The 27,706-nt window shown below is 36.2% G+C and overlaps 1 protein-coding gene across 1 annotated transcript in view; it reads right to left on the bottom strand.

Annotated features, from left to right (window-relative positions):
• Positions 1-333: 333 nt before the first annotated feature.
• Col12a1 (collagen type XII alpha 1 chain) overlaps positions 334-27,706 on the bottom strand; it is a 109,994-nt gene continuing 82,621 nt past the window's right edge. The window contains exons 50-66 of the mRNA XM_026409531.2: positions 27,051-27,193; positions 26,588-26,697; positions 22,741-22,890; positions 21,230-21,307; positions 19,594-19,680; positions 18,166-18,219; positions 15,932-16,027; positions 15,341-15,394; positions 14,940-14,993; positions 11,476-11,529; positions 9,576-9,647; positions 6,542-6,577; positions 6,367-6,433; positions 4,917-5,105; positions 3,909-3,977; positions 2,782-2,952; positions 334-593 (exon numbers count right to left, since the gene is read on the bottom strand). Coding sequence (XP_026265316.2) covers positions 418-593; positions 2,782-2,952; positions 3,909-3,977; positions 4,917-5,105; positions 6,367-6,433; positions 6,542-6,577; positions 9,576-9,647; positions 11,476-11,529; positions 14,940-14,993; positions 15,341-15,394; positions 15,932-16,027; positions 18,166-18,219; positions 19,594-19,680; positions 21,230-21,307; positions 22,741-22,890; positions 26,588-26,697; positions 27,051-27,193 — 1,660 coding nt within the window. The 3' untranslated portion in view covers positions 334-417. The remainder of the gene's footprint in view (positions 594-2,781; positions 2,953-3,908; positions 3,978-4,916; positions 5,106-6,366; positions 6,434-6,541; positions 6,578-9,575; positions 9,648-11,475; positions 11,530-14,939; positions 14,994-15,340; positions 15,395-15,931; positions 16,028-18,165; positions 18,220-19,593; positions 19,681-21,229; positions 21,308-22,740; positions 22,891-26,587; positions 26,698-27,050; positions 27,194-27,706) is intronic.

Genomic DNA, 27,706 nt, shown 5'->3' with positions numbered 1-27,706 from the left:
CTCTTTTCTGATTTTAGGAGGGGAATTTCTTGAATCGTGGTGTAATTAAATTGCAGATAAGTACTGGGAAAGCTAAACTGCCCTCTCTAAATACACAGTAGCTCAGGGTTCCAGATTTACTGCTTAATCAAAGAGTTTCACTGAGGCTGCCCGCGCAGGGCACGTTCTCTCCTGGCAGCTTTGGTGAACAAGGCATTTTGCAAGCATTTTAAGGGCAAGGGCATAGATGCCTACAGAATTGAGTGTTGCAAGATAGGCTTCCTGCAGAAACAAGGTTCTCTACAGTCAGAAAGGTTACTCGTGGATGAAGCAACGCCGGAGAAAACATCACAGAAGACATACATTGCTCTATCTGACCTGTAAATGAGAATCCCAACACCTCCCCCCCTGCCTAGCAGGCGGTGCGCGGTCTCAGGTTCACTGCCCCGGGCCGCGCAGCGCAGCACGCCGCCAACGCGCGCGCTGAGGTGGCTCCCCCGCAGGATCGTCGGCGCCGTAGTCATCTTCGTATTCTGCGGTTCTCTCGGGCTCCACTGGCACGATGAAGGGCTCGCGCTCAGGCAGGTAGGCCCCGCCCTCGGGCACGTAGGGCTCTGTCCGATTCAACATCACAGTTATGGCATGATCGGAAGGCACACACACACACACACACACACAGCAAAAGCTAAATCATCACCGGCAGTGATGGCACTCCAGTCTTAACCTCAATACCATAAATAGATAAATTACAATGCTCTGATTACTTCCATTGGCAAAGAGAATTTGGTGATCAAATAATGAAATGGCACTTTAAGGAAAAAAAAAAAAAACCTTCAGAGATCCAGCAGTAAATACAATCATTGCACAAATACCTGGGAAGGACCAGAGACTGGGCCAAAGAATTGTAAACACAATACGTAGGTAGGATTTTCGCAAATCCCCAACTTCAAACTCCTCAAGTCAAAGAACAACTTGGAAAAGTGAGGAGGTGAAGATAAGTTTTATTGACTCCTAGAAACTGAACTCTGGAGGTGAAAATCAACCATCACCAGGTAATATACAGTACATGACATTTCCTGTGTCTGTCCCTCACACAGACTCAGTTATAGCTAGTGGGTAAGAAACACCAGTGACTACAACAAAACAGGAAAAAAAAATAGGTGAATTTAAACTTTGGTTTGAAAATTGCAGTTACAAAACCCAAATGAGAGTACACAGTACAAAAAAAAAAAAAAACACTAAAAAGGTCACATGCCCTGAATCAGACACATTGCTAACAAGCAAGAGATGAGGAGATTCCATTCGGTGTTATTCCGGCATAGAGCAAGCAGCAGGCTTTGATGCAGAAGCTTTTGTAGAATTGTTAAGTAATTTTAGTGGACAGGATTACATACAAATCATTTACAAGCCACAATTAGTTTATTATTTACAAAAGACTTTTCTCTTTAACCAGGTTAATTGTTTTTCCTAAAATGGCATAGTCTTTGCTGGTTAGTAGTTTTATTAGGCATCTCTTTCAAAACTGATGCTCTTCATGGCTGTGTGTTTGAACTTTTTAAAAAAAATATTTTTCTACATTATTACTGAAATGCATCAGGCTGACACCACTGCTTTTGTCTCATTCAAGTTAGTATAAAGAGTCTCCACCCTCCTTTATGATGTCTACCCAGTTCGTTAACCATATCTGTGGTGAGATTTCCATACAGACTCATTTTCTAATAAGCACGTGCGCAAACATCTCAGAAACAGGATTTTCATGTATTCAAACTGTAAGCAGCACTGGCGACTTAGAAAATTTGTTAGCCGGAACCTGAAACAGGTCAAAGATGATAGTTTTTAAAAGTTGAATTACTATGCAAAAATATATATATAAACATCCATCTAAGTATGTATGGTTAAAATATACATATATATATATATCCATATATTCTGTCATCACACATGCCATAGGCACTGGTAATTTAAATTTATTTTATAAAAAATTAAATTGTAATTTTTGTAAATACGTTGCATGAGAAATATGCATTATTCACTCTTACTTCCAGTTACATATAATTATGCACATAAATATATAGATATATAGATATTTAGATTTTCAACTACTCATGCACTATTTGCTAGTAGCAAACCATATCAAACAGCAGTATCATTTTTTAAACTTGCAAGATGCTCAAGAGGGCACTAATGAAAAAGTCACTGTTGACCACTGCATAACTATTTTGTATCCAGATCAGCCTATCTCTCAGTCCTCATTTTCTCCAAAGTCAGTCATAAGAGACTTCTGCCCTCCTATACCTGTCAAACACTAGAATTTCAAACAATCCTTTTTCAAAAAATCAGTCCCAGATTTTTATTAAATATTAACTCCATGGACAATGTGGGATGAAGAATTATTTTCCCTTGTCTGCACTATATTACCAAATAGTTTGCCTACAAATTTAGACTCCCACAACAAATTTTATATACATTCTTGGGATTCTACTATTGTATTCAACAAATCCTTTATATTTAAAAAAAAAAGTCAATTGGTCAATTAACATTCTTCAAACTCCCATAAGAGATAAGGAGAGGTTTATGATGTGATTTGGTAAACACAGAAATATAGAAGGAGAAAATCATTATTTGAAGTCTAACAGTAAGATGTTTTAGGCTTTAGAAGACAGCTCTATTCTTAATCAAAATACAGAATTGAAAGAGTTGATATCTTCAAGAAATCCTCACATCAACCTTCCTTCAATCCTTCATTTCCATATAGGGTCTTCACTTCAGGAAAACTGGGTTCCTACAATGGCAACAACATACCTGGATAGCCTTGCCCATTGTATGGGATGCTGGCACACTGGGATGAATCACAGTATCCAGGAGGACCTGGGGGTCCTCGGATACCTGAGTTTCCAGGACGACCTGGGGGACCAGGAGGACCTCTTGAACCTGTGGACCCTGGGGGACCAGTTCTGGATTCTCCTTGTGGACCTAGGGTGGAGTTAAAAAAAAATATATTTCCCCTCCTGAGGCAGTCAGCAATACTTAAAGTATCACTAAAAAATTAAGAAATTATACCTCCACTGACTTGAGACTATTTGTTAGTGCATGGTAAGAAAATATTTCCTTAAGAAACCCCTAATATGAACCAAAGCTTGGTGGAACTTTCTTGCCAGTGACTCATCAAGAGTTAATGCCAGAAATCTACAACTTCAACAATTTCATTAAGGGAAAACTGATTTAGCAAGAATTCAGCCAAACAAAGCTATCAGTGAGTTCTCAGGTTTGCTCCCACTCTCACAGAGATAAGCACACCTGAAGGAAACACCTCTACTTGGCACCCACTCCGGACTACCATGAAGACACTGGTGTGTCTGCTCCACACTGCCAGACTATGTGAAGACAGCAATGTTATGTCTGGATCAAGTGATAGTTATGGTTAACATAAATGTAAAAATTCATCCATGGAGCTAACCTTGGTTGCAAGGGTCTCACAAATCTTATAATGAAGAAAAAAATCATTTTCAACATAGCAAACCAAATGCATAAACAACCAGACTACTGTTATTTCTTTGCAAAGTATTAGAAGCTGTACAGGAAATTTTGCAATGTATCAAGGCTTTTAGTAAGAAATACATTTTTCCCAGTCTAGTAAATATCCTTAAAAAGAATGAGAAGGCAAACAAAACAAATAGGAATTCCCTAAAAAAGAAAATAGTAGCCTTCTGTATCACTAAAATTCATACTCTCAAATATTAGGGTTATAGTAATTGCCTAATAGAACTTGCTCATTTTTGTAACAGGAGCTATACAGGTTGAATTTTTTGCTAAAAGACATATCATGTGGTGCACATGCCTGAAGTTAATGAGGTGACATGGGTCTCTTGGGGACTGGGTACTTTCTTAGCATCTATGATCCTTACCCACTTGAATACTAGCAAACCTACCTGGGGGGCCAGGCAGCCCTCGAGGTCCTGGAGATCCAATACCCCTTTCTCCTTTCTCCCCTGGCAATCCTAAGGAAAAATAAGAAGAGGAAAACACAGGGAAGCATTATATGGAAACATGGAGTTTTCATCTTATATGATAATACTTGGTTCAAGTAATTCATTCCCTTAGTGAAAGCAGAACATAATTTTTCAAAGAAGTTCAGTCTTTAAGCCAAATTCTTTCTAGACATTTGGGTAATTCCAGATTCATGGCCAAGAAACAAATCTGGCTACAAGACAGAGGGAAAATTATTTGAAGGAAACAAACATGTCTAATATATTTTTAAATAGTAACTAAGAACAGAAATTTTGAATAAGTAGTTACAAATTGTTGAAAAACATCTTAAAGGTATCTAATCTTTAGTAGCTCTACAGGGTATCCAAGTTATATGTAAGTTATCTCTTGAACATTAACTACACTTTTGACCAATGTGGGCATCCAAAAGTCCTAAAACATCTGGAATAAGAAAATCTTGGTTTTTTTCTTTTCCTTCAATTTCACTTATCTACCATGAAATTAAAGTCAAACAAGCATATGAGATCAGTGCCAAGCCCTAAATAAAGGAACAAAAAGAATTTGGATCTAAAGCTATCAGACTGCTTAAGTGCATTCAGTTGCTGCTCAGCTCTTGCCACCGTCACAGCAATCCACCGTCACAGCAATTATTAAGATTTTGCTGCTGGTTTAGCTTGCCAAGATACAGAATTTCCCACTTTACAAGAACAGCAAAAATCAGAAAATAACAATAGCTCTGCTGAGATCTTCTGACAAAAGCATCCTCTTTTCCAAGACGTAGATCTCTATGACCTGCCCGTTGCCTAAAGAGGGAAACAGTTCATGGACAGTGGCTTTGGAAGGACTGTCCTGATAAGACTAGGTACAGTAGCTTGGCAACTTCAGATGCTTTTAACCTGGCCCAGTTCCTATACTTGAAATTCCTGCCTATAGCAGCCATAAATGCCCACCTCGTTCACCGGGGGGTCCTTGCATCCCTGGTGTTCCTGGGAAGCCAGGTCGCCCTCCAGGCCCTGGTTCTCCTCTGGCTCCAGCACTGCCAGGAGGACCTGGGGGACCTGGGGGACCTGGCTGGTTGCGATTGGAGTGGTAATCATTTGGAATCTGATTCAGCATCTGGTTGAATCTGCTCATCTGGCCTGCAAATAGAAATTAGGCTTATTAGTAAGAAATCCAATGCACTGGTCCCTGTCTCCAAGGAGGGGTGAGAAAGTGAAGTTGTTTTCTCTTTGTGTCTAGTAAAATCCATCTCCATACCTCTTCCCTCCAGGAAACATTCTAATTAAAATCCCAAAAATAAACTAGATATGCTAGTTACCCAATACAAAATGATCCGAGATAAGTAATCATTTCCAAAGAAGCTGACCTATACACTGCAAGCATTACTATAAATATAAAAGAGTTCTTAAAGATTAACATGGCTCTGAAATAAAGACTTGAGATGCTCCATCTGATGTCACTCAAAATAGAATATTTTTCAAATTAAGAAATTATACCATATTTGTATGAACCTAAGGCAATGATAATCAGGTTTGGGTGCATATTAGAAACACCTGTAAGATATATCACTGGGAATGGTGTCACATGCCTGCAATCCTAGTGACTCAGGAGGCTGAGACAGGAGGATTGCAATTTCAAGGCCAGCCTCAGCAATTTAGCAAGACCCAAAGCAACTTAGCAAGACCCTGAAAAATAGACATCTCTGGGCCTCATCTCCAGATAATGATTGACTAGGTTTATGCCACAGCCCAGAAGCTATCATTTCTAACAAACAACATAAGTGATTTTAAGGTCAGTATCCTCAGGACCACACTTTCAAGAAACACCATAAAACCTCCCAAAGGTGGAACCCTGAGTTTAAAGCTTGCACTCAGTCTGCAGAAACTGAGCTTTATTATTGAATAGGCCTTATGACATAGAGTCTGTGAAAAATAGGGGCAAGGAAAAAGTTCCCACCAAAATTGACTTTCTATGATCCAGTTAATCTTAGTGGGCCTCCTTCTTTAAGGTCATAGAATAACTTAAAGTTTGTAACTGAAATGTTTTCAGTGTCTTAATACTTAAAATCTTTGCTGCTTCTGGATATACCATGATGAAGCTCACTAAAAATTCTAACTCGGAAACTAAAAAGCCCTTTTAAAATATGATTTTGTTATCAGACTGAATATATAAATAACAGACTATTATTATATTGTCTTGAGTTACTATTTTACCTTAATGACAATCTTTAAAATCTCATTAGGTTTATCTAATCAGATACAAAACTGACACTGTGTAAAAACCAGAGCCCGTCAAAAATTAAATAGAAACATATTCACTTAGAAAGTGTATGGCTCAAACTCTGCATTCCTGCAAATATTTTTTAAATCATTCACAGAATAAAAAGAAAATAAATTTTACCACTTATCAATTGTTCACAGACTTGTCTTGCAACTGCTCGCATCATGTTCTGGGAAGCGATGTCTCCCTTGTTAATGAAATCAAGAGAATTATTAGCATATTATTTCTAGAGTTTCAGGCTTCAATGTTTAACACAGAAAATAAACATGAGCACCAAATGTTAAGAAATACATACCCTATCGCCTTTCTCTCCTTTTAACCCAGATGGACCCTAAAATATAGAAATTTCATGTATTAGAAACTTATAACTATGGTCTAAACGATGTGTGATGTAAAGAGAGCTCAGTCTATTGTCTAATGAATGAGCAAACTAACATCATCACATGCATATCCATATCACTCAAGTTTTCCTTTTCTGTAAAAAGGAGTATCATTTTCTCTCTCTTGGAAACACATGCTTTCCAAAACAGTGCCCAGATGCATATTTTATTTTCAATGTTAAAGTTATGCCAAGTGTAAATGACATTTTATAATGTCATTCATAATGCAGCCTTGGAACTGAAATACACATGAAGCCTGTGCTATGCCATCATACTTAACATTATCATGGCTGATTGGCTCAGCTGGTTATTGTGGAATGTCCTTTCAGTTCCACAAAGAACCAGTAGGCGTTTGTCAGCCTCCCAGCTAAATATGTAACTCGAGCTTCTTCTTATGAATATTCATATGTTGGGTAGAAAAGGAACCAGGTGTCTTCCTTATTAAATAACTCCATCCAGGTAGTCTCACATTCACACACAACCATAGAATCTTTGCCTCTACTCAGTCACCAGCCTCTGACTGGCTATGAGAAATCTTGGTGGAAAGTTTTCCTTAGAAGGCATAAAGTTTTCGTCTTTCAAGTTACAAATTTCCAGGCTGCCAACTGCTATCATAAGAGAAACATACAAATCACTGCAAATTGGATGTTCGGATAATATCCCAAACCAAACCACTTCTTGCCATCACCATGGAAACCACTGTAGTCTAAAATAAGATTCTTACCTTAGCTTTGCCAATATCCTCCTAGTTATTCTCCCTTCCTCCCATATTGCCCCTTGGCAGTCTTTTCTCCACACCAGAAGCCAGAATGATGTTGGAGGGGTAGGGGTGTTTGTTTGTTTGGGAAAATTGGATCATATGTGTCACTCCTTTGGCTCCAAGAGCTTCCTATCACATTTGGAATAAAAGAATTCCCTCTCATGGGCTACATGGACCACATGGTCATCCAAGACCAACTATCTGACCTTATCCTTCATCCTCTCTATTTCACTCCTTTACTTTGGGTAACCAGACCTCTTGCATGTGCCAGACTCAACCTTACTCATGGATTTCATTCATGCTGTTCCTTTTGTCTAAATATTTCTCCCATAAATAAGAGAGCTTGATCCCTCGCTTCATTCCAATGCCACCTCCTGAGAGGTTCCCTGACCACCATGTCTAAAACAGCTACCTCCCACTACCACAGGCACTCTCTAACCCTTGCTTTGGTTCTTGTCTCTTCCTATCACTAGAAACCATATTATTCATTTACATGTTGTTCATCTGTCTCCTCCTCTACAATATCTATATAGTCAGGGACTCTGTTTTGTTTGCTGCTATATCTCCTGACCTAAGAACACTAGGTAGCACACTGCAGGAATTAAAGAAATACATGTCAATTAAATGAATGCAATGTTCCACAAGCAGTTTCTAGAAACATACATCATACAACATCAAGAAGTAACAAGAAGACATTAACTAGTTTTAATGGCTAACAACATAAGCTAACAGTGATCTGGCCAAGCTCTCTGCCAAGACCTTTAACCATTCATCTACTATATTTGGTTTCAGACCTCAGAGGAAGACAAGATAGAATAAAGAAGAAAAGGAAATGAAATTTGCCATCTTAGAATGAGAAAGATGAAGGGAGGATATATGAAGTCCAAATAAATAAAACACCAAATTGCAATTATCATAAGAAAAACTTCAGTTTTGCTATCTTTTTGTAAAAAGTTGTTGATTTTTGTGGAAACACAAATATTATTAAATTTGGATCTTTTGTAAATCATAGGGATTTTAAATTTTTCTGCTATTTTGAACTTTTTCTAATGTTGTGTTTTGTCTGGTTTGGTTTGGTACTGTGGATTGAACCCAGGGGGACTTAATCACTGAGCCACATCCCCAGCCCTCCCCCCCCTTTTTTTTGAGACAGGTCTCACTAAATTGTTTAGAGCCTCCATATGTTGCTGATGCTGGCTTCTAAGGTGATTTTTTTAAATGTGAAGTTGTCCAATTGTATATGATTTGCAGAGGTCATCTTTATGGTCAGTATTTAGCAATCACATTTCAAGTAAATGTAGCAGACATTTCTTTCAGGCTTCTAGATATACCAATTACACTAATAATCCTTACATAAGAAAAATACAAATAAGGTAGAACATATAGAAGATAAAAGCCCAATAGTAATCACCAACACTTATGGCTAATTTAGAATTTTCTAATTCACTTTTGGAGTTACTAATTTGAAAATACCTGGTACATACAATACTATCTCAACCATTATTTTAAGCAAAACTTCTGAGTAAGAGAAAGTTAAATTGGATGTAAATTGGGAAAGAACAAAATTTAAAAAGTAAAATGATAAACTTGATAAATCCTTTCTTTTTCTTTCTTTCTTTTTTTTTTTTTTAATAGTGCTGGGAATTGAACCCAGGGCCTTGTACATGCTATCCTACCACTGGGCTACAACCCTAGCCAGTAAACCTTTTAAGTCTGGAATTAATATACTAGCATTGAAAGAGAAAAGAAAAAATGGCACAGCTGGATAATGCTGCTGAAGGGTTAACATTCCGCCAACTAAGGATAGAGGCGCCATGCACCATCATCATGTATTTTTCTGTCTTCAACAGCATACTATTTCTAAATAAAAAGAATCATTTTGCTGACCCAGCTCTGAAACTATGAGTGTTTATACAGTACAGAAATATGTGTCTTGGCTCATAATCTCTTTCTCCTTTTAAAGAAACCCAATGGCCACAATTTTCATCCCTGAATATTATAGAAACCCAGAGAGAAAAAAAAATTCAGAACTAGTACCAAGTCAAATCCATGGATTTAGCATAGTTTCAACAAATGCTTCAAAAGCACATTTATAGCAAAGATAACCTAAACATGCCAAAGCCTTGCAGTTCTCATTATTTATGTCCATGGGGAAATGGAGGTAGGTAGACATTCGAGCTGCCACTTACTGGTCTGCCATGGTCTCCAGGTTTTCCTGGTTTCCCACTTGGTCCTGTGACTCCTGGAGAGCCTGGAGTTCCCTACAATACACAGGCCAAGGAAGGGAATGTTATGACAAAGGGAAAATCCCAGCCACAGTAAACTAACGCACTGTAGCCAGGTTTAAAAGCTTTTAAAAGAAACAGCACATAATTACCCATTAAGGAGGGTAAAACCAAACTTTAAAGTAACATGAAGGGAAAAAATCTTGAAAATTCCAGTTCAATTTGTGGACTGTACAATTCTATAATGTATCTTGAGGCCAGTTGAAAAACACATGCACATATAATGTAATCAGTTTCACAATTTATAGACTATGATCCCAGTAAATCTGTTCCAAAGTGAACTTGCAGAAAGCAATTCCTACTTTTTAGTTTATTTCTATTACAAAGCCAGAAAACCCTCCAAAAGACAGGGGTTGAAAACTTTGGCTGGGGAAGAATCAATATGTGTCTAATTTTGTGCTAAGCTGAGCAGAATGAGGGCAGCCTTCCCCTACTGGGAACTGCACTCAGACTAGAAATTCATTTTTTTTTCTTAAGTACATTCCCTTCCCTGTGTTACAGTTTGGATACAAGGTGTCCCCCAAAACTCCTGTGTTAATACAGGAAAGTTCAGAGGTGAAATGATGGGATTGTGGGAACTGTAACCTAATCAGTCCACCCTAGTTTGAATGAACTGACTAGGTGGTAACTGCAGGCAGGTGGGATGTGGCTGGAGGAGGTGAGTCACTGGGAGCATGCCCTGGGTTCATCTCTCCTGTGATCCTTTCCCCCTGTTTCCTAACTTCCATGAAAGGAGCAGCACTTCTTCACCAGGTCCTTCCCCTATGATGTGCTGCTTCATCTCAGACCAGAACAATGGAGTCCATCATCTACAGACTGAGATCTGAAATTGTGAGCCCCAAATAAACTTTTTCTCCTCTAAGTTGTTCTTGTGAGGCATTTGGGTCACAGTGATGCAAAGCTAACACACTCTACTTAATTCTCTTCTATTACATCAGCATCCTTCACCCCTCTAAAACCGTGTTTCTCCCTGTTGCTTTTCACACAACTTCCAGAAATCTTAAACATATATTTATAAAATATTTATATATAAAATAGTCAATACACCATGTCCTAAAGCCTCAAATTTCCTTAAAATAGAATTAACCAGATTTTGTAAAACAATTCTTTATCAATTATGGAAATTTTAAGCTCTGTCATAAATATTTAAATGATTATTATGCACTTAAATCCTCCTTACCTGAAAACATATGTACTAAACATAAATAATAAAATTATTTTACATATGTTCTCAAGTCTTCATATCCTGCCATACAGACATAGATAATATCCATCCCCTCAAACAATTTGTGATCTCACCTGGATGGAGGGATACCAACACCAATTTCAAAGTCACCAGCATTTTTCCTACAGATCTTAATTAGAAGACCCTTTTTTTAGTTGTGGATAAAGCTTATTTTTCAGAACCACTGATAGTGCTCAGTACTAAATGTCTTTGACATTAACATATCATAGGCATAAGACTCTTAAAATTCTAAAACAGGAGGTAACCAATAAAATCATAAACCTAACCACTCAATGTAAAGAGGAAGGAACTGAGGCAGTAACCAGTTAGTGGCCAAGTTTCTTTTTTTTTATTATTTTCCAAATATAACTGGAAACATAAAGACTATATTTTGACACATCTATTCTCTCTGGCATGGTTTGATTTAGGAAAATTAAAACAGCTCCCTTGACTAATATATTCCCCAGCACAGATGGAATGTTCCCACAAATCAAGTTGCCTGGCTCTTCTCTAGCAGGAATAGAGCATAAGGGGGTTGTGGCATGGGGAAGACGACCATATAACCCATTTGATTCTTACCGGTGGCCCAGGTGGGCCCCTGGGTCCCATTGCACCATCTTTTCCAGTGAAGCCCTATTGTAAAAATGAAATTAAGTACAGATTAGGGAGGTTATTGAAGAAGTGAGAAGAAAGATGCTAAACAGATTACTAAGGATCACATGTGATGAGAATTTGCTATTGGGCAAGTAAAGTTTCAATATAAAGACAAACATACCAAAAAAAAAAACATTTCAAATTGCCTATGTTTTCTATTGAATAATTAATTTCTATGTCCACTTATTTGTATAGTTATAAATAGAGCCATTTTAAAAGTCAAAGTAATCTCCAAAGAAGGCAGACTTCTTTCATAAAGATATTAGGTTTTGCTTCTGTGAAAGTATAAAGAGGGATAAAGGAAGAAAGATCCTTTCTACCAAAAAGTCAAGTCCACAAACAGCCTGGGACAAACGAAATGTTATTGAGACAAGTGAGTGGTTTCATGCAGGATGAAGGAGAGGCCAATCCATTCAACTCTTTGGTTTCCTGAGCAACTGCCAGATGGCTAGGCTGGACAGTTTGTGTCCACTGCTGGTGAAGTCTCTCCTCCCCACAAAAAGAAGCAAGATTGTCTTAACTGGCCCTACACCCACAGGAGAGGAAAACCTTTTAGTGGCATTTGTCTCCCCATCACACATAAAGGCAAGAACTACATCGGTATCATCTGGCAAAGAAAGAAGGACAGAGTGCATCTCCTTGCAGGCTCACTCTCTGGATGGTCCACCAACATTCATGTGTTGTTTTTTTCTCTCAGTACACTGCCAAATGAATTCTGCCTGGAATGAGTCACCCCGCTACCTAGTTAACATTCATTCCCAACTGCTGATCTCTGAAATTCAGCAGTGGATTTCTGAGTCAAGTTGTTGTTTATGATTGTTGCATTCCTCTGTCATAGGAGATTTTTTGTCTCATTTTCTGTAGAAAATAAGAGTGATCATTTCATCCATATTCTTGAACTGTGTCAAACATCAGGATTATTTGGATCTCTGCCTGCATTAGATATCCACATTTCTTTTTAGTCCATTGATTTTACAACAGAAGTTCAAATTATTTCTTTAAATTTTGTTAGAAATATTTTCCCTGCCCCATAGCAAAATTTTTTCAGAAACTTATAGGGATAAGATTTCAGGCTGTTTTCTAAAAGATCTAGGCCTGCTTAACAAAAAACAGCCACCAAGTCCATCTGATACTTCTGAGAGCCACTTAAGAAATAAAAATGTTTCCGTGATATTGCTTGGACAATTTGAACAGCATTTCTTCCATCTGCATTTCTCCAACTGCTACATAGTACATTCTTTTTTATATTTTAGATAAGGATCATATTTCTTAATAATATTCAAGTCATCCTAGAAACTTTCTGATTGACCATATTCTTCTAGGAGAAACATGTATTTAAGTTAGGGTGAGGACAATTTTATTCTGATATCCTCAGAAGGGCTACCCATGGAACCGTCTACAGAACTTTGTGTTATAATTTTACTTTATTATTCACTTTTTGTTGCTATGTAATTAGTGCTATGTCCACCCACATGGGGGTGGCTTAAGATACCAGTGATCATTTTCATATATACCATGTACAAGATATCTGTACATATGGTTCTTTTGTTACTTTCGAGTAGTCCCTGAAGATGTTCCTCATTTTGATAAGCGTCTGTGCTGAAGACAATCCATGCATCCCATTCCCAGCCATACAGTCCTGGAAACAAGTCTTCCTTTCTCACCAGGGTCCCTGGCCTTGTGTTTGGGCACACATATGCACTCTCTTTCTTTCTCTCTCTCCCTCTCCCTCTCACTCCTCCTCCCACTTTCTCAAGTCTATCACAAAATCAAATTTCTTTTCTTCTCTTTCAGCTGAGATCCCCATACCCAAACTCTCTCACTCTCCAAATTTGTTGTCTCATCAGCTGTGCACTCTCCTATTCTCCTTTCATCTCCAGTAGCAGTTTACTAAGCAATAGGAAAATGTACAAGACTGTGGAGGAAAGAAGAGAACAATTTCTTGAAAAGTTTTCACATGCTCATCCCAGGAGACTTGGGTGGCCTCACCACAAAACTGAACAAAGATCGGAGTTTGAGAGTAGAAAAACACAGTTCCTCCTGATCCCTCACTCTTCAGGGATGCCGTGGCAATGATGATGGCTGTCTGTATGGATGGGATGTGCATTCAGGACCCAGCATTGTCTACCTAAAGCTCACACCAAGGTGTGTTGATGGGCACAGCAAGCCTTCAGTAATAGCAGCATGCAAGTCAGCCTAGCATCTCTTATTGATTGCAATATTTTTAGTTTTATTTTCTAATTGAAAAGATCAACTTGTCACCATTATATCCTCCCTGTTGTCCTTCATTGTAAAATAAAAATTCACAAAAACCCTTTAGGTTCCAGTCTCAAAAAGAGTCAGAGGAATGTATACATTGGTACCACCTCCAGGTTCTAGATCTCAGAAAATACAATTTTCTCTTTGACCTCCCTTTAGTACTCCCTCCTCCAAACTCAAAAGTAGGCGTGGGAGCAGATAAATAAAGTTCACTGGCATATCATCCACTATTTTGTATCATTTGGATTAATCTTTGCTCCTTCTGAATAATCACCTCCTGCCTAATGGTGTTTTGGGAGTAATAAAGTTTAGTAACAGGTATTACATCTCTGGCCCCCTCAGATACCATTGCTAGTCATATGCTTTAACTTGATTGGTCAGAGTACACACTAGTCTAAACATAAGATGTTGAAAAATCATTATTTTTTGTTTATTCTGAGCAACTCTAAAAGCTCTAGGTTGTTCTGCTCTGGAACCAAATGTTTCTGTAATATTAATGAACAGAGCAAAGTGGTCATATTCACCGGGCTTTTCATTTACTTCTCTTAGAAAGATTGGGTTTCCAAGGTATGTGTACCTCTTCTACCCTGAGTTAAGAGTGAATCAAATCTTCTGCAAATAGGCAAAGACCCTATTAAATATCAGCAAACATCATTGAGGCCTCAGAAGTGGCACTTGAGTTCCAAAGATGTAGCAAAAGATGTCCTGACTTGGTAGAGAATGCCATGAAAGTCAAGGTTACTCTCTGTCTGTAAAAAATTTGCCTTGTAACATAGATTTTGATTTCAGGATTTAAAACCATTTGCTAAAAATCTTGAATCTCCTCCTAATTAGCTAATACTCCTTCAATGAATTACTTTTTCTGAATCCAATATAATTTAAAAATCCCCAAATTAAAGTGTCAAAACTCCCCGAAAGCCCAACCAATTTGTTTCAGAGAGTCTGAAATTGATCTAATGTCAGAAGGCCTACTAACACAGGCCTTGTAGCCTTCCACAGGTACGTGATCTCTTCATTTCTAGTCACGAAAACTGACTAGAAATGTGATAGCTGACTAGTAGTGATAGCACTACTAGGCAAAAGTGTGCTATCACTTCTGATATCATGACGGCCTGCCCAGGAAAACTTACCCTGTCTCCTGGAGGTCCCATTGGTCCTGGTGGGCCAGGTAATCCTGGGGTTCCCTACAACAGAAGGAAACAAAAAAGTGAATCACTGTAACGTACTTCCTGTGTGGGAAAAAATTCTTATTATTCTCTAAAATATTTTTAAAGTAAAGTTCTAAGGACTCTAGAAAAAAACATGAAACCGGGGCCAAACACACAGATAATCAATCAACAAGCAAATCCCTGAGCTGAACAGCACAAACTTGAAGACCAAGACCAGGGTATGAAATCGAAACAATGTGAAGAACATACCCAGGCTTGTGTTTCGCTGCCTGACCTTGGTTCACCTTTTGAAGCATGACAAAGGCAACGTTTCAAATAATGCATGGCAGGTGAAAGAAAAGGCAACTTGTGGGAAAACTCACTGTTCTGCCTGGAAGTCCTGGCTCTCCAGCATCACCTTTCATGCCCTGGCGACCCTGGAGTAAACAATAAGAAGACAGTTCTAAGGCATTTTACAGAGATTAAGTACAAAGGAAAGTTATAAATTACTTATGAAATTTTCAGCACTTTATAAATCCAAAATCAAAGATTGACACAAAGGAGTATTTTTGAAGAGAGATGGATAAGCCATTTTTTTTTTGGACTGATGCTCACTTTTTAAACTATATATGCTATATATTACAATTTCCATTTAATATGTTATGAGGTGACTTTATGTAATTGTGGGCTAACATATCCACTTTAAAAGAACATAGTTTAACAGAAAGGATATATGCATTACTTATAAGAAGTTTTTTAAAGGTCAAATATCTAACAATATTTTTACACACTTTATATTATTAAATATACTATTTACATATCAAAAATCATCATTACCATATGACATTATTTAAGAGATTAATTTTGCTGAATTTTCTGAGAAAACATTTGAGTTTGTCAAAATACAGAAAATGTTCCAGTTATACTCAACTAATTCACTAATCTCATTTCCTTCAGAAAGCTTTTGTACTTACTTGTTCTCCTGGAATAGACAGTCCATTGGGTCCCTGGGGACCTGGAGGACCCTGGGGGCCTGGAGGACCTATATCTCCGCGAGGACCAGGAGGCCCCTAAAATACACAACAGAGAGATGACCACAAGTAACGTAATGTCCTCCAGTGCTAACAGAAACTTGTATTCATAACTCTAAGACATCAATCATATAGTCTGTGCACACATTTCATAAATATATACATCTATGAAAGTATTAATGCCATTCTTTTCTTCCCTTTACTATTCATTAAACAAACAACTGTAAGCTGGGCACAGCAGTGCATGCCTATAATCCCAACTATTTGGGAGGTTAAGACAGGAAGATTGCATGTTTGAGGTTAGCCTGGACAACTGTTGCAAAATAAATAAATAAATAAATAAATAAATAAGGATGGGGATGTAGCTCAGTGATAGAGGTGCTTGCCTAGTATGCATGAGGCCCTGTGTTTGATCCCCAGCACCCACATTCCCCCCCCCCAAAAAAAAAGAATAGTTGGAAAGTAAAATAAATTCACAACAGCACTTATATTTTCATATTCATATGAGCTCAAAGCCTAAATTTCATTGAGTTTGATTAAAGTAGTCTCCCTTATCCTCAGGGAATATTCCAAGACCCGAAGTGGATACCTAAAACTAAGGATAGTGCTGAACCCTATATTTACTACATTTTCTCCTACACACACATAAGATAAAGTTTTAATTTATAAATTAGTCACAGTAAGAGAATAATAACAATAACTCATAATAAAATAGAACAATTATAACTATCAAATTATAATAAAAGAGTGTGCTTTGAGGTCATTCAATAAAAATAAGGAAAACTTGAAAATAAGCACTGTAATGCTGTGATAGTCAATCTTATAACCAAGATAAATATGTGACTATCGGGTGGGTAGGGTATATAGCATGGATGCACTGGACAAAGAGATGATTTACAGCCCAGGTGCAAGATTTTATCATGCTACTCAGAATGATGTGCAATTTAAAAGTTAGCATTGTTTATTTCTGACATGTTTCATTTAATATTTTGAACCCTAAATGAGTGTGGGTAACTGAAACTAAAAATAGGGGTGAATAATAATTGTATTTTAAGCTAGTCATTATTTCTTTTAGACTTGTGCTTATTTCTAGGACTAAAGTATACATAAATGAAGTAAGGAAAAAAACAGATATCCATGGATTGGATACTGTAAGTTGGAGTTCTTTTTGCAATTTGTCTTGTTGGAAAGGGCATAAACTTGGAGTCAGGCAAACCTGAGTAAGCAACCCAATCTCACCCTTTCCTGACTAAGTTAGCTTTGTCTCTAGAGAACTTCAGTTTTTTTAGAGAAGACCAGTGCATATAACTAGCAGAAGGGGCTAATGAACCCTAGTGAACTCATATGTGGCCACTCAGCAATTTTTCTGAAACAAATGAAAAAAGAGCAGCTAAATGGCTCCCAAATTGCTCCAGCTTTCTAGAGGGACTCTGCTGCCTATGAGATCTTTAACTGATGGCAGGTTCACCCATTCTCCTTCCCCATGTTCCAGCAGAGCTCTTTAGGGACCCTCTGCAGATTTCCCATGTGTCGTTGCTACAGCATGCATTTCTTTTTCCAACTATTCTCAACCCTCACTTGCCTCTGGAGAAAAGACAAACATAATTATATTGCCTGAGATATACTGTTATAGTTTGAATATGAGGTGTCCCCTAAAAGTTCATGCATGAGACATTGGAAGAATGTTCAGAAGTAAAATGATAAGATTATGAGAGCTGTACCCCAATCAGTGGATTAACCTACCAACATGGATTAACTGAGCGGTAACCAGAAGCAGGTAGGGTGTGGCTAGAGGAAGTAAATCACTGGGGGTATATGCCTTTAGGGTTTATATTTTGCCCAGGAGAGCAGAGTGCTCTCCCTGCCCTGCCCCACCACGTTGTGAGCCACTCTCTTCTGCCATATCCTTCTGCCATGATGTTCAGCCTTCCCTTGGGCCCAGAGTTATGAAGTCAGCCAACCATAGACTGACTCTCTGAAACTATGAGCCAAAATTAACTCTTCCTCCTCTAAGTTGTTCTTATCAGGTCTTTTAGTAACAGCAAAGAAAAGCTGACTAAAATGCATGCTAAACATGAACTATCTTGCTCAAGATCACATACCCTCTTTAGTGGAAATTTGAACAACCAGACTTCAACATATAGTGAACATTTAAATGCACTCTAAAATATACTTACAATTGCTCCATTAATACCTCTTTCACCTCTGGGACCTTTAGCACCTGGTCCTCCCTAAAATACATAGTAAGGGTACATTTTAGTTTCTGGATAGGAAAGTAGAAAGTAAAAATTGCTTCAAGAAGAAATTAAGTCTCAAAAAAATCAATACTTCCATAGCTACTTGCAAAGAACTGAAGTAAAAATTTCACATCAGGGCTGAGGGCTCAATGGTAGAACATATGTAAAGCCCAGTGGTTCAATTCCCAGTACCACATACACACACACACACACACACAAAGTCATGTCATTGAAATATGTGAAATATGAGGAGAAAGAGAATTTCAAAACTTTGAACATTCTAAATGTCTAACTTTTTACATTCTGTACTGATATCAAAATGTAAAGTTCATTTGAAAATTTGAGGTTAAGGAATTTGAAAATTAGGAAAAGCAAACATTACCTGACTACAGTAAAGAGAAAAATATGTTTAAGAATCATGTGAATTGTATTTTTCAGGGAAAATAATATCAACAAAATACGATCTTAAGTCTCTCAGAAACTAAAAATGTACTTAACATGAAACCAGAAACCACTAAGCAAAGACTAAATAAATATGATAGTGACATCCATGAATATGATCTCACAACTAGAGAAAAAACTACTCAAAAACATCTGTCACACATAATATGTAATTTTATGTTTATAAATATAAATCAGGTAAGTCACTGTCACTTAAAAAAATAGTAACTCAATTGGCATTTTTATTCTGTATTTGAAAAGCTATTTTGCAATCAACCTAAAATTACTTTGTTATTTGCCATGACCCAAGTACAGTAAAATTTGGCATTCTGAGAATTCTTGAGCTGCTCCTATTTTAATTATCCATTTTGTTAAAAGAAGCCAACAGGACTTAGAGCTATCACTTCCATTTCCCAAAGTGGCTCAGGTCCATTGTTGAACTGACTAAATGAGATCTATCACTTCAATCATCAATGTTTTGCCTTGCAGTCTCCCTGCTACCCATGAATAGACCTGGCCACAGTTTTCTCATTCAAGTTATTCCAAATTCCAGTACTTTCACTCAGAGTTTATGACATCACACGTGTGAACTGACCTCTTTAAATCTTGTGCTCAGGATTTCTGCTCCATAAGGTTCACCTGTTCTAACTACAGGCCAGCATCTCAAACACAGCCTTACTCCATTCATACAAAAATTTTCAGAAGATGGAAGGAATTTTCAAAATCATATAATTATAGATATAAACCCATTTATTTATAAGATTCCTATCTTTAAGAGAAAAACTCTCAAAGATTAGACAATTAACCAATTGAACTTGCTCTATGCCAGAAAACACAGATGCATAGAAGCATTTTATGAACGCCATACTGGCAAACTGATGATCACTCCAAAGACTTTAAGATAAAAAACAATTTCAATTTCCTTACTGCAGGTCCTGGAGGCCCTGGAGGTCCAACACTATCCTGTGTGCATGTGCATGCATTTGGAAGAGCAGGGCATTTTGCTTCATCTCTCTGAAAATTTGAAAAGAATATTTATTTATAGATTTAAAAGTTGGGGAGGACTTCCCATCTCCCACCCCCAAGAAATTCTTTTTTACCAACTTGAAGAAATAACTTCTTGTTAACATTTCAAAACTAGTCTTAAATTGAAACTTGTTTGACTCCTTTATATTTTCATTTTACTTGAGGAAACCACACATGACATTACAAGACCACCAGGACCACTAGTAATTTAATCCAATCTTCTCTAATCCAGTGTTAGAGAAACACTGTATATCTTAAATATCATGTCCCATTTCATTCAGGGAAAAAAAAATCCAAAACCTTTCCATGACCTACAACTCCCTCATGCTCTGCAAACCCACTCCCCACCATCAAGCCCATTTCAATGCCTACCACTTTACCCCTCACTTTCACTTTGCTCCAGCCCCATTGATCCTGAGTTTCTCAGCTTTTTGGAATATACAATGCTCTTTCTCCATTATCCACATAGTTTGCTCCCTCACTTTATTCAGGCTCTGCCTAATTCTCAGCCTTATCACTGAGGGTTGATGATACCTACACTCATTCCCTGTCCCTTTACCCTGATTTGTATATCATCCTAGGATTCTCACTCATTCAGTGTCTGTGGTGGATTGATTCCAGGGCTCCCTGCCAATTCCAAAATCTAAGGATGTTCAAGTTCCTCATATTAAATGATGCAATATTTGCATATAACTTAAGTACATCTCCTGTAGACTTTAAATCATCTCTAGATTATTAACAATACCTAATGCAATGTAAATGCTATGAACAGGTGCTACATTATACTGTTAAAGGGAAAATGACAAGGAAAAAATGTCTACACATACTCAGTACAGATGCAATTTTTTAAATATTTTCAATCTGCAATTCATTGAATTCATAGATACTGAATCCACAGAGAAGGAGAGCCAACTTTATATATCTCTTGTGAATTATTTCTCTCCCCCTGTATTTCACAAGGACATTCACTTTTTATTGCTATAACCCTAGCAACAGAACAGTGTGTGGCTTATGATGAATATTCAATAAGTACTTCTTGACTAAATAATGTACACTCATGAATGTATGCAGTTCTCTGCTTGCAAAGCTTCAAATCCATCACGAACATTCAATTTTGTTATTACTACCTCCTACAGAGATACTAAAAAGGAAAGCCAGCACCTCAAAAAGAAATATGGTTATTTCTATTATCTAAAAATCCTTAGACATTCAGAAAGATGAAGACTGATTCTGTAAAATTCTCATATTTTATAAGGAATAGGAGGGCTTTGCAGTAATAAGTAGGTTTGTCAAACACATTGACTCAGCAGGGCTTTTCTGACTTTTAGAGAATTTCCAGATATGGTCTTGTACATTCGTAGCTTACAAGGAAGTCACACAGGCACTGGCCTGGACTATGTAGCCAATGAGTACATGTTGTATGTCCCTTGGCTCCAATTTGGAAATGCAGCTGCTGAGTGGCACTTCCTCTCCCAAACCATCTGCATCACAAGGACTTAGTCCTGGGGGACCACTCAGATCATTCCCTTTCACTTACCCTAGAAGGAATATCACAGCATCTGTCTCTACTGGTCCACACCGGACTGCAGACAATGTCAAAACTCTGAATTTGGAACTGCAAAAAACAACAGCAACATTAGCTACAGACAATTGAAGAACGTTTTATATTAATGTCTCCAGTTTTAATCTTTGCTAACTTCTCACACAGATTTTCCCAAGGATGCAAGGCCTTCAGAGAATGCGCCCCTTACTTCATAAGGAAAGAACATTAAAATATATGCTTGAGAAAGATAATAAAGTGAAATGCATATGTGAAATTCCCACTCCTGATTTGTTTCTTTGGCTAAAATGCAATCTAGTGGCTTTTGTTTTTTAAATGAACTTTTAAAGTAATATTTGAGTGAGTTTTTGTTGTTTATTCATTTATATGCTTAAATGAATTTTAAGACTACATATATTCAAATCAATTTTTATGAATCCAGCCTTGTAGAAAAGTTACATTTAAAAAATCACTTCTCACTCTAAAATTGATGATTTTTTTTTTCTCATGATTTCTGTTTCATAAGGTGCACCTGTTCTAACTTCTAACTGTAGGCTACAGATTGACAAATAACTTTTCTATTGGCCCTCAATTATTTTAATATAGCATATACCTCCTATAGTTCAAAAATATAAAATATAGTTCTTTTGGCAAAAAGAAAAAGGGTTGTCTAGATGTATTCATTCTTTTAAAAACCTAATGTAATCATTCTATTTAAATATTAAATCCAAATTCAACAAAAAGTTTGGGTTTCAATCATAACTTCATTAAATTTTGAGCTAATTCTTTCTATACTGAAAACTAAAAATTTCCCTTTTGAATCTGATAGAAAATCCTGCTCATGGAACAAAGCCAAATTAAATAAATAATGACATTAAAAATAATAATAAGAGAAGCCAAAGAACTTTATTAGCTTTTAGGACAATGTTTATTGATTGACATTTAATATGGCTTAATTATCCTTGTACAGTACAGTGAAAGCTTTAGATTGAGGTCTTTACTACCAGATCACATTGTGAGCAAAGCTGGCAATGAAACCTGAGAGTAAGGCATCAGCTGGGTGCTCAGCTACACTGATCCTTCCGAGATAGACTAACGGCTCCTCTATGAGCAGACCCAGGACAGTCATTGCTAGTTTAATGTTTAATGTCCCGATTGCACAAAAATGCACTAAAAAATTATTATCTTTGAAGAGTAAAAAAAAGGAGCTATTTTAGATTTCACTGGGTATGCTGGCAACTCTGCATTGTTTTCCTGCAACTTGATCCTATTTAAAGACAACTACAAAGTGTTTCCTGGTGCCTGGACAACTTCTTTTGTTTCTAGTAGTAAGGCACAATGTTATGGGCTGCTGGTAGCATATTTTCTGAATGTCACTTTTCCAATGTTTCAGACTTGGCAATTTAGAACTCACTGAGAAAAAATAAATAAAACTTACTGTGCTACTTAGAAAATGACACATCAATCTTTGAGCACAAAGTACCAAGAAACATAAAGACATTACTTACTGTGGCTGATTTCCTTTCACCTTTAAGGAGTTTTCCAAGAATTTCATAACCATCTGTTGTGATATTTCCAGCTTCCTTTATGTCTTTTTCTATAATTTCATAGCAGTCTATGTAAATCTTAACACTTTTTGAAGTCACTACAATATGAATCTAAAAAAGATGGAAACAAATTTGTTTCCATTATAAAAATTCCACCAAAAAAAAATTAGCTATTCTCATCCCAAACCAAGAGTCTTGAACTCAAAACCAAGAACCAGGTTGCAATGTCAACAATGTCATTTATTAACCATATGAAACTAAACAAGCCACTTAACCTCTCTGGTCTCAGTTTATGTCATCCACATGTACACACATACTTTCTTATTTGCCCACTATGTACCCTTGCTGAGATGACTAGAAAGGAGGTAGTGGGTAAAAGGACTTTGCAAACTCTAAAGAACTAACAAAGTAGAATTGATAAACCATTTATATGTATGCTTAGTACAAAGGAGCTTCAAATGTCTCCCAATAATTTGCTCAATTCAATTTTTAGCTTATTTCCCAGTCTCAGTCAAAAATACTTTATAAGCCATAAAATATCTTCTGTAGAGATTCAACCCTGGAAATTAATAGAACTTTGGATTCATTTCCTCTTAAGGATAAAAAGCACTTATGTTGATTAATTTTGTGTCTGCTTCTGAAGACACAGAATGTTAAGAAATCTATTAGTACAGATAACTAATAAAGCATTTGTATTTCAACAATGTAAAGAATAGTCGGTAATCTTTGACTTGATGGTTATGCTCATAGTTTCCACTTATATCAGCACAAATACTCAAGTGAGCACTTGATGATTACTTTGAAAAGTTTGGCAGAAAGTTAAAAAGAACAGAAATTCTCTTAAATGTTCTGAGTCAATAAGCTTAAGAACAATTTCTAGAGTTTTATTTTTAAAGTAGATATTTTCCCACATGGATTTACCACCAAAAAATTATTTTATCATATCTATGATAAATATGAATTACATGTTGTTTTTATATACAAGTGATACACAACTGGCTAAAATAAAGTTTAAAGATCCTCAAGGAAATCAACTAATACTGAAATCAAAATGAACATTGTATAAGCATTTCAAGGATATTTATCATATAATAGGATTTAGACTCTTTGAATTTTATTGACTCTAGGTGAACAACCACAGAAGCAAACATTCATAGTGTGAAAACTCATGGTATCCACAAAAATTATTTCAAAATCAAAATTTAAAAAAAAATTTGTATCAGAATCACTCCAAATGCACTTGTCATTTATGCTAACCATAAGAAGCACAACCTAAAGACACATTTTGTGATTATTTATTCAGTTATTATTCATTTTACTGCATACTGCATGTTTTAAACACATACATAGTTACTTTCAGATGGACTCATCAGATCACTGTCTCAAGTATTTAAGGTACTGACTTATTTCTCAACTGCCACTCATCTCCCTTCCCAGGCTCTGACAATTCCTAAAGCTCTATTTTTCACCTACTTTATTTCTCACATGGATCTACCTCATCTATTATCAGTAGAAGGTATACACACACACACACACACACACACACACACACACACACACAAAGTTTTTCAAGAGACTGTACAAAAAGTGATAACTGTCAACTCTAAACTCATTTAGCTATTCTCTTCTTTCCAAAGGGCTCTCTTCCTGCCATCATCACTGTCTTCTGCTCATTCCCAGACAAGGTTGAAGAACCTCAGTTCAGAAATTAGATGGAAAGTTAAAAAAGAGAGCTTGAATCCTTAGCTCAGTAAGAACGCAAGTAGCTGGTAGTGATCCCAGGCAGTACTGCACTGATGCGATACATGAGAGTGGGTTAAAGGAATGGGCAGGGTGTTGTATATCTACAATTTATTAAGAGGCTAGACTTAAGTCTTTTTAACACACACAGAAAATGGTAACTATGCAGAAGTAATGTTAATTAATATTAATTATCTTGATTGTGAAGATCATTTCACAATGTATATCACTTTTTCATATACCTTAAATATATATAATTTTATATGTCAAAAATATTTGAATAAAAGGGCTGGGGCTGTGGCTAAGTGGTAGAGTGCTCACCTAGCACATGTGAGGTGCTGGGTTCGATCCTCAGCACCACATAAAGATAAAAAATTAAAGATAAAAGTTTTTTAAAAATATTTTAATAAAACTATTTTGAAAAAAAAGAATGAGGTTAAGCAGTGAAGGAGGGAAAGGACTTAGTGAAAAGGGAAAGAAAAAATAAGAACTGATTATGAAATAAAAAGAAAGAAAATTTAGGAAGAGAAGACAAAGAAGGAGAAAGAAGGGATATTATGTAAAATCCAAGAGTGCAATACCTCCATGGGAAGACAAATAGTAAGAAGAAGGGAATGAAAAAAAAAACTTATCTTGATGTGTAGTAATTAATGACTATTATTATAGATCTCTGAAAAACACTGCCTTTTTGGCTCAAATAAAGCATTCCATGAACATTGGAAATTTTTAAATAGTTACTAAGTGGTTATTGGTTGTTTAGTAGAAGATGATTCTCAACATCTTAAGTGGATACAAAAGAAAAAATAAAAATAGTCCTTCTTAGCATGTTACCCAATGGGCCAAAAAAATGCCCGATTTAACATCTATTATCAGAAAAGGATCACTTGAAACCAATAACATCCTCCAAACTAGAATTTGGTTTCCCATTGAGGAATTTATTTTACTGTACTACATGAAAGTCAATAAAATTTTAAGTAAATATAGTAAAAGGGTTTTTTCTTTTCTTTTCTTTTTTTGGTTACAATGATGTGCACTTTGAAGCCTCTTTGAACTTAATAAAGAAAGTCTTTTACCATCCTTATCATGAATCTAATTTATGAATTAGAAAAACATTCGGGAGAGAAACGAGGTTTCATTGAGAGTAGAAACAGCAAGAAATCATGTTAAACCAATTCAAGTTAGAGGAAGGTCAGATTGAACTGGAAATATTTGTCTTTTATATGTGGGGCTTATCTTTCTGCATGTCATACTTGTAGAAAATTTAGACCTTTTGTGCAATAACTGGTTCTTGTTAACATACTCCAGTGCATGAAAGGATATCATAAAAGGTTTATTCCTAACCTAGACTGACCCTTTTTTTTCCTAATGCTCCCAACTTCAATACTTATTTGTCAACTAGTTGAACTAGTTTATAGTTCACTAGCATGTTTGTAACTTTTCAATAAGCAAGCAAGCAAAAAGCTCCTGTTCTATATAGAATAGTATCAATTAAAATATAATCTGCTAAATTATTAAGCTTCTCAAACTTGAAGACATAAATATTCACAACAAAATGACAAGTAGAAAAATAGGTGAACAATATTGTAACCTTCTGATTCAATTGTTGAAAGATATAAACTTTGAAAATAAATTAAAAGATTAATAGGTTAATAGTAGTTATCCATCTTCCCTCTTTCTCTCTTTCTCTCTCATACTGGGAATTGAATCCTGGAACTTTGCTCCTGAGTTACATCCCCAGCCCTTTTAATTTTTTATTTTGAGGCAGAGTCTTGCTAAATTGCCCAGGCTGACCTAGAACTTGAGGTGCTCTGGCCTCAGCCACCTAAGTAGCTGGGATCACAGACTGTACCACCACACCCACCAGCAATAATCTCTTGACTAATAGAATCATTACCTCAAATTTATGAATTAATCAAATTATCTAAAATAATATTATCCTTTTGAAAGACATAGCTAGAACTCTACCAATTTAACATGACATCTTAATAAATAATAAAAGAAATTAGTTTTTATTTTTAAGTCATATCCTTTTTTTAGAAATAAGACTTAGATAATCTTACATTTTTACCTTATGAAAACTTCCATAAAATAATGTCTTTACTTCATCTGTGTCAAATGTAACTGTTTGCACCTCGCCTCTTGTATCCTTATTGAAGAATGATAATGTCTTACTAGAAGCTGTAAGCAATATGAGATTGTTATTAAATCACACGCATGGCATACTTTTTATTGTAAGTATTAGCAAACCACCCTTATTGGAAAACTTCTAAAAATTTCAATAATTTCACTTGCACTAATATAAAAGTAGAATATTTACTGATGTTATATTTTTAAAAGTTTAATATAAAAGCATATACTAAGTATATATGTGTGTGAGTTTTAAAACATATACTATTCAAATTCTGAATAACCAAGTACTCAGTATGAACTTAGTTATATTCAGAAGGTCTCTAGAGAGAAAAGAGAAGGAAAGGGAAAAACATAATCAAAACTATGTCTGCATGTGCCTTAAAACAGGATAAAATCCTTACGATCTGCAATCACTCCAACTTGTGGTTTGTAGTCTCTGTCTGTAATTTGCCAAATTGCAAAAGGATCATTGGGAGATTCTGGGAGAAGTCTGAACAATAGTATAATTGTGTATGAAGGAGGAAGTCCGTTTGGATGCAGGTCTCTGTGAGATAAAACAAAATAGGTTAATAAATAAATAAAATGAATAAATAAGAATTTTTTTTCATCAGAAACAGAGAAAACCATTAGACCATAATCCCATTATGAGGGACTATTTACAATCATCCAATTCAATAATAAAAGGAGAAAATTTTATAAAATACATCAAAAGAATAAACACTAAAGACCCATTATGAAAATAGCAGATTATTTATTTGATAAAGTCACAAAAGTCTGGGAAATTACTGAATAGTCTTTTGTTCTACTCTTAATAATGAATTTCTTCTAGACACTTAGAGGACTATAATATCATGTAATAATTTTAGGGTGATAAACACTATTACTATAGATATCGTGTGAAGAGAATGAATCTGACTAAACATTAATTTCCAATGTCAAGGGGATAAGATCACAGGCAAGTGGGTTATGACTTTAATTTCTCTCTCCTTATCACTGATAATGTTTTGCACTTCCAAATTCCTCTGTTGAAATCAAATAAATCACCTCAAGAAGCCTA

Source organism: Urocitellus parryii, chromosome 8 (assembly GCF_045843805.1).
Source record: "Urocitellus parryii isolate mUroPar1 chromosome 8, mUroPar1.hap1, whole genome shotgun sequence".
Classification (NCBI taxonomy): Eukaryota; Metazoa; Chordata; class Mammalia; order Rodentia; family Sciuridae; genus Urocitellus; species Urocitellus parryii.
The sequence above is the reverse complement of the archived record's forward strand: the minus strand, read 5'-3'. Positions and strand labels throughout refer to the sequence as shown.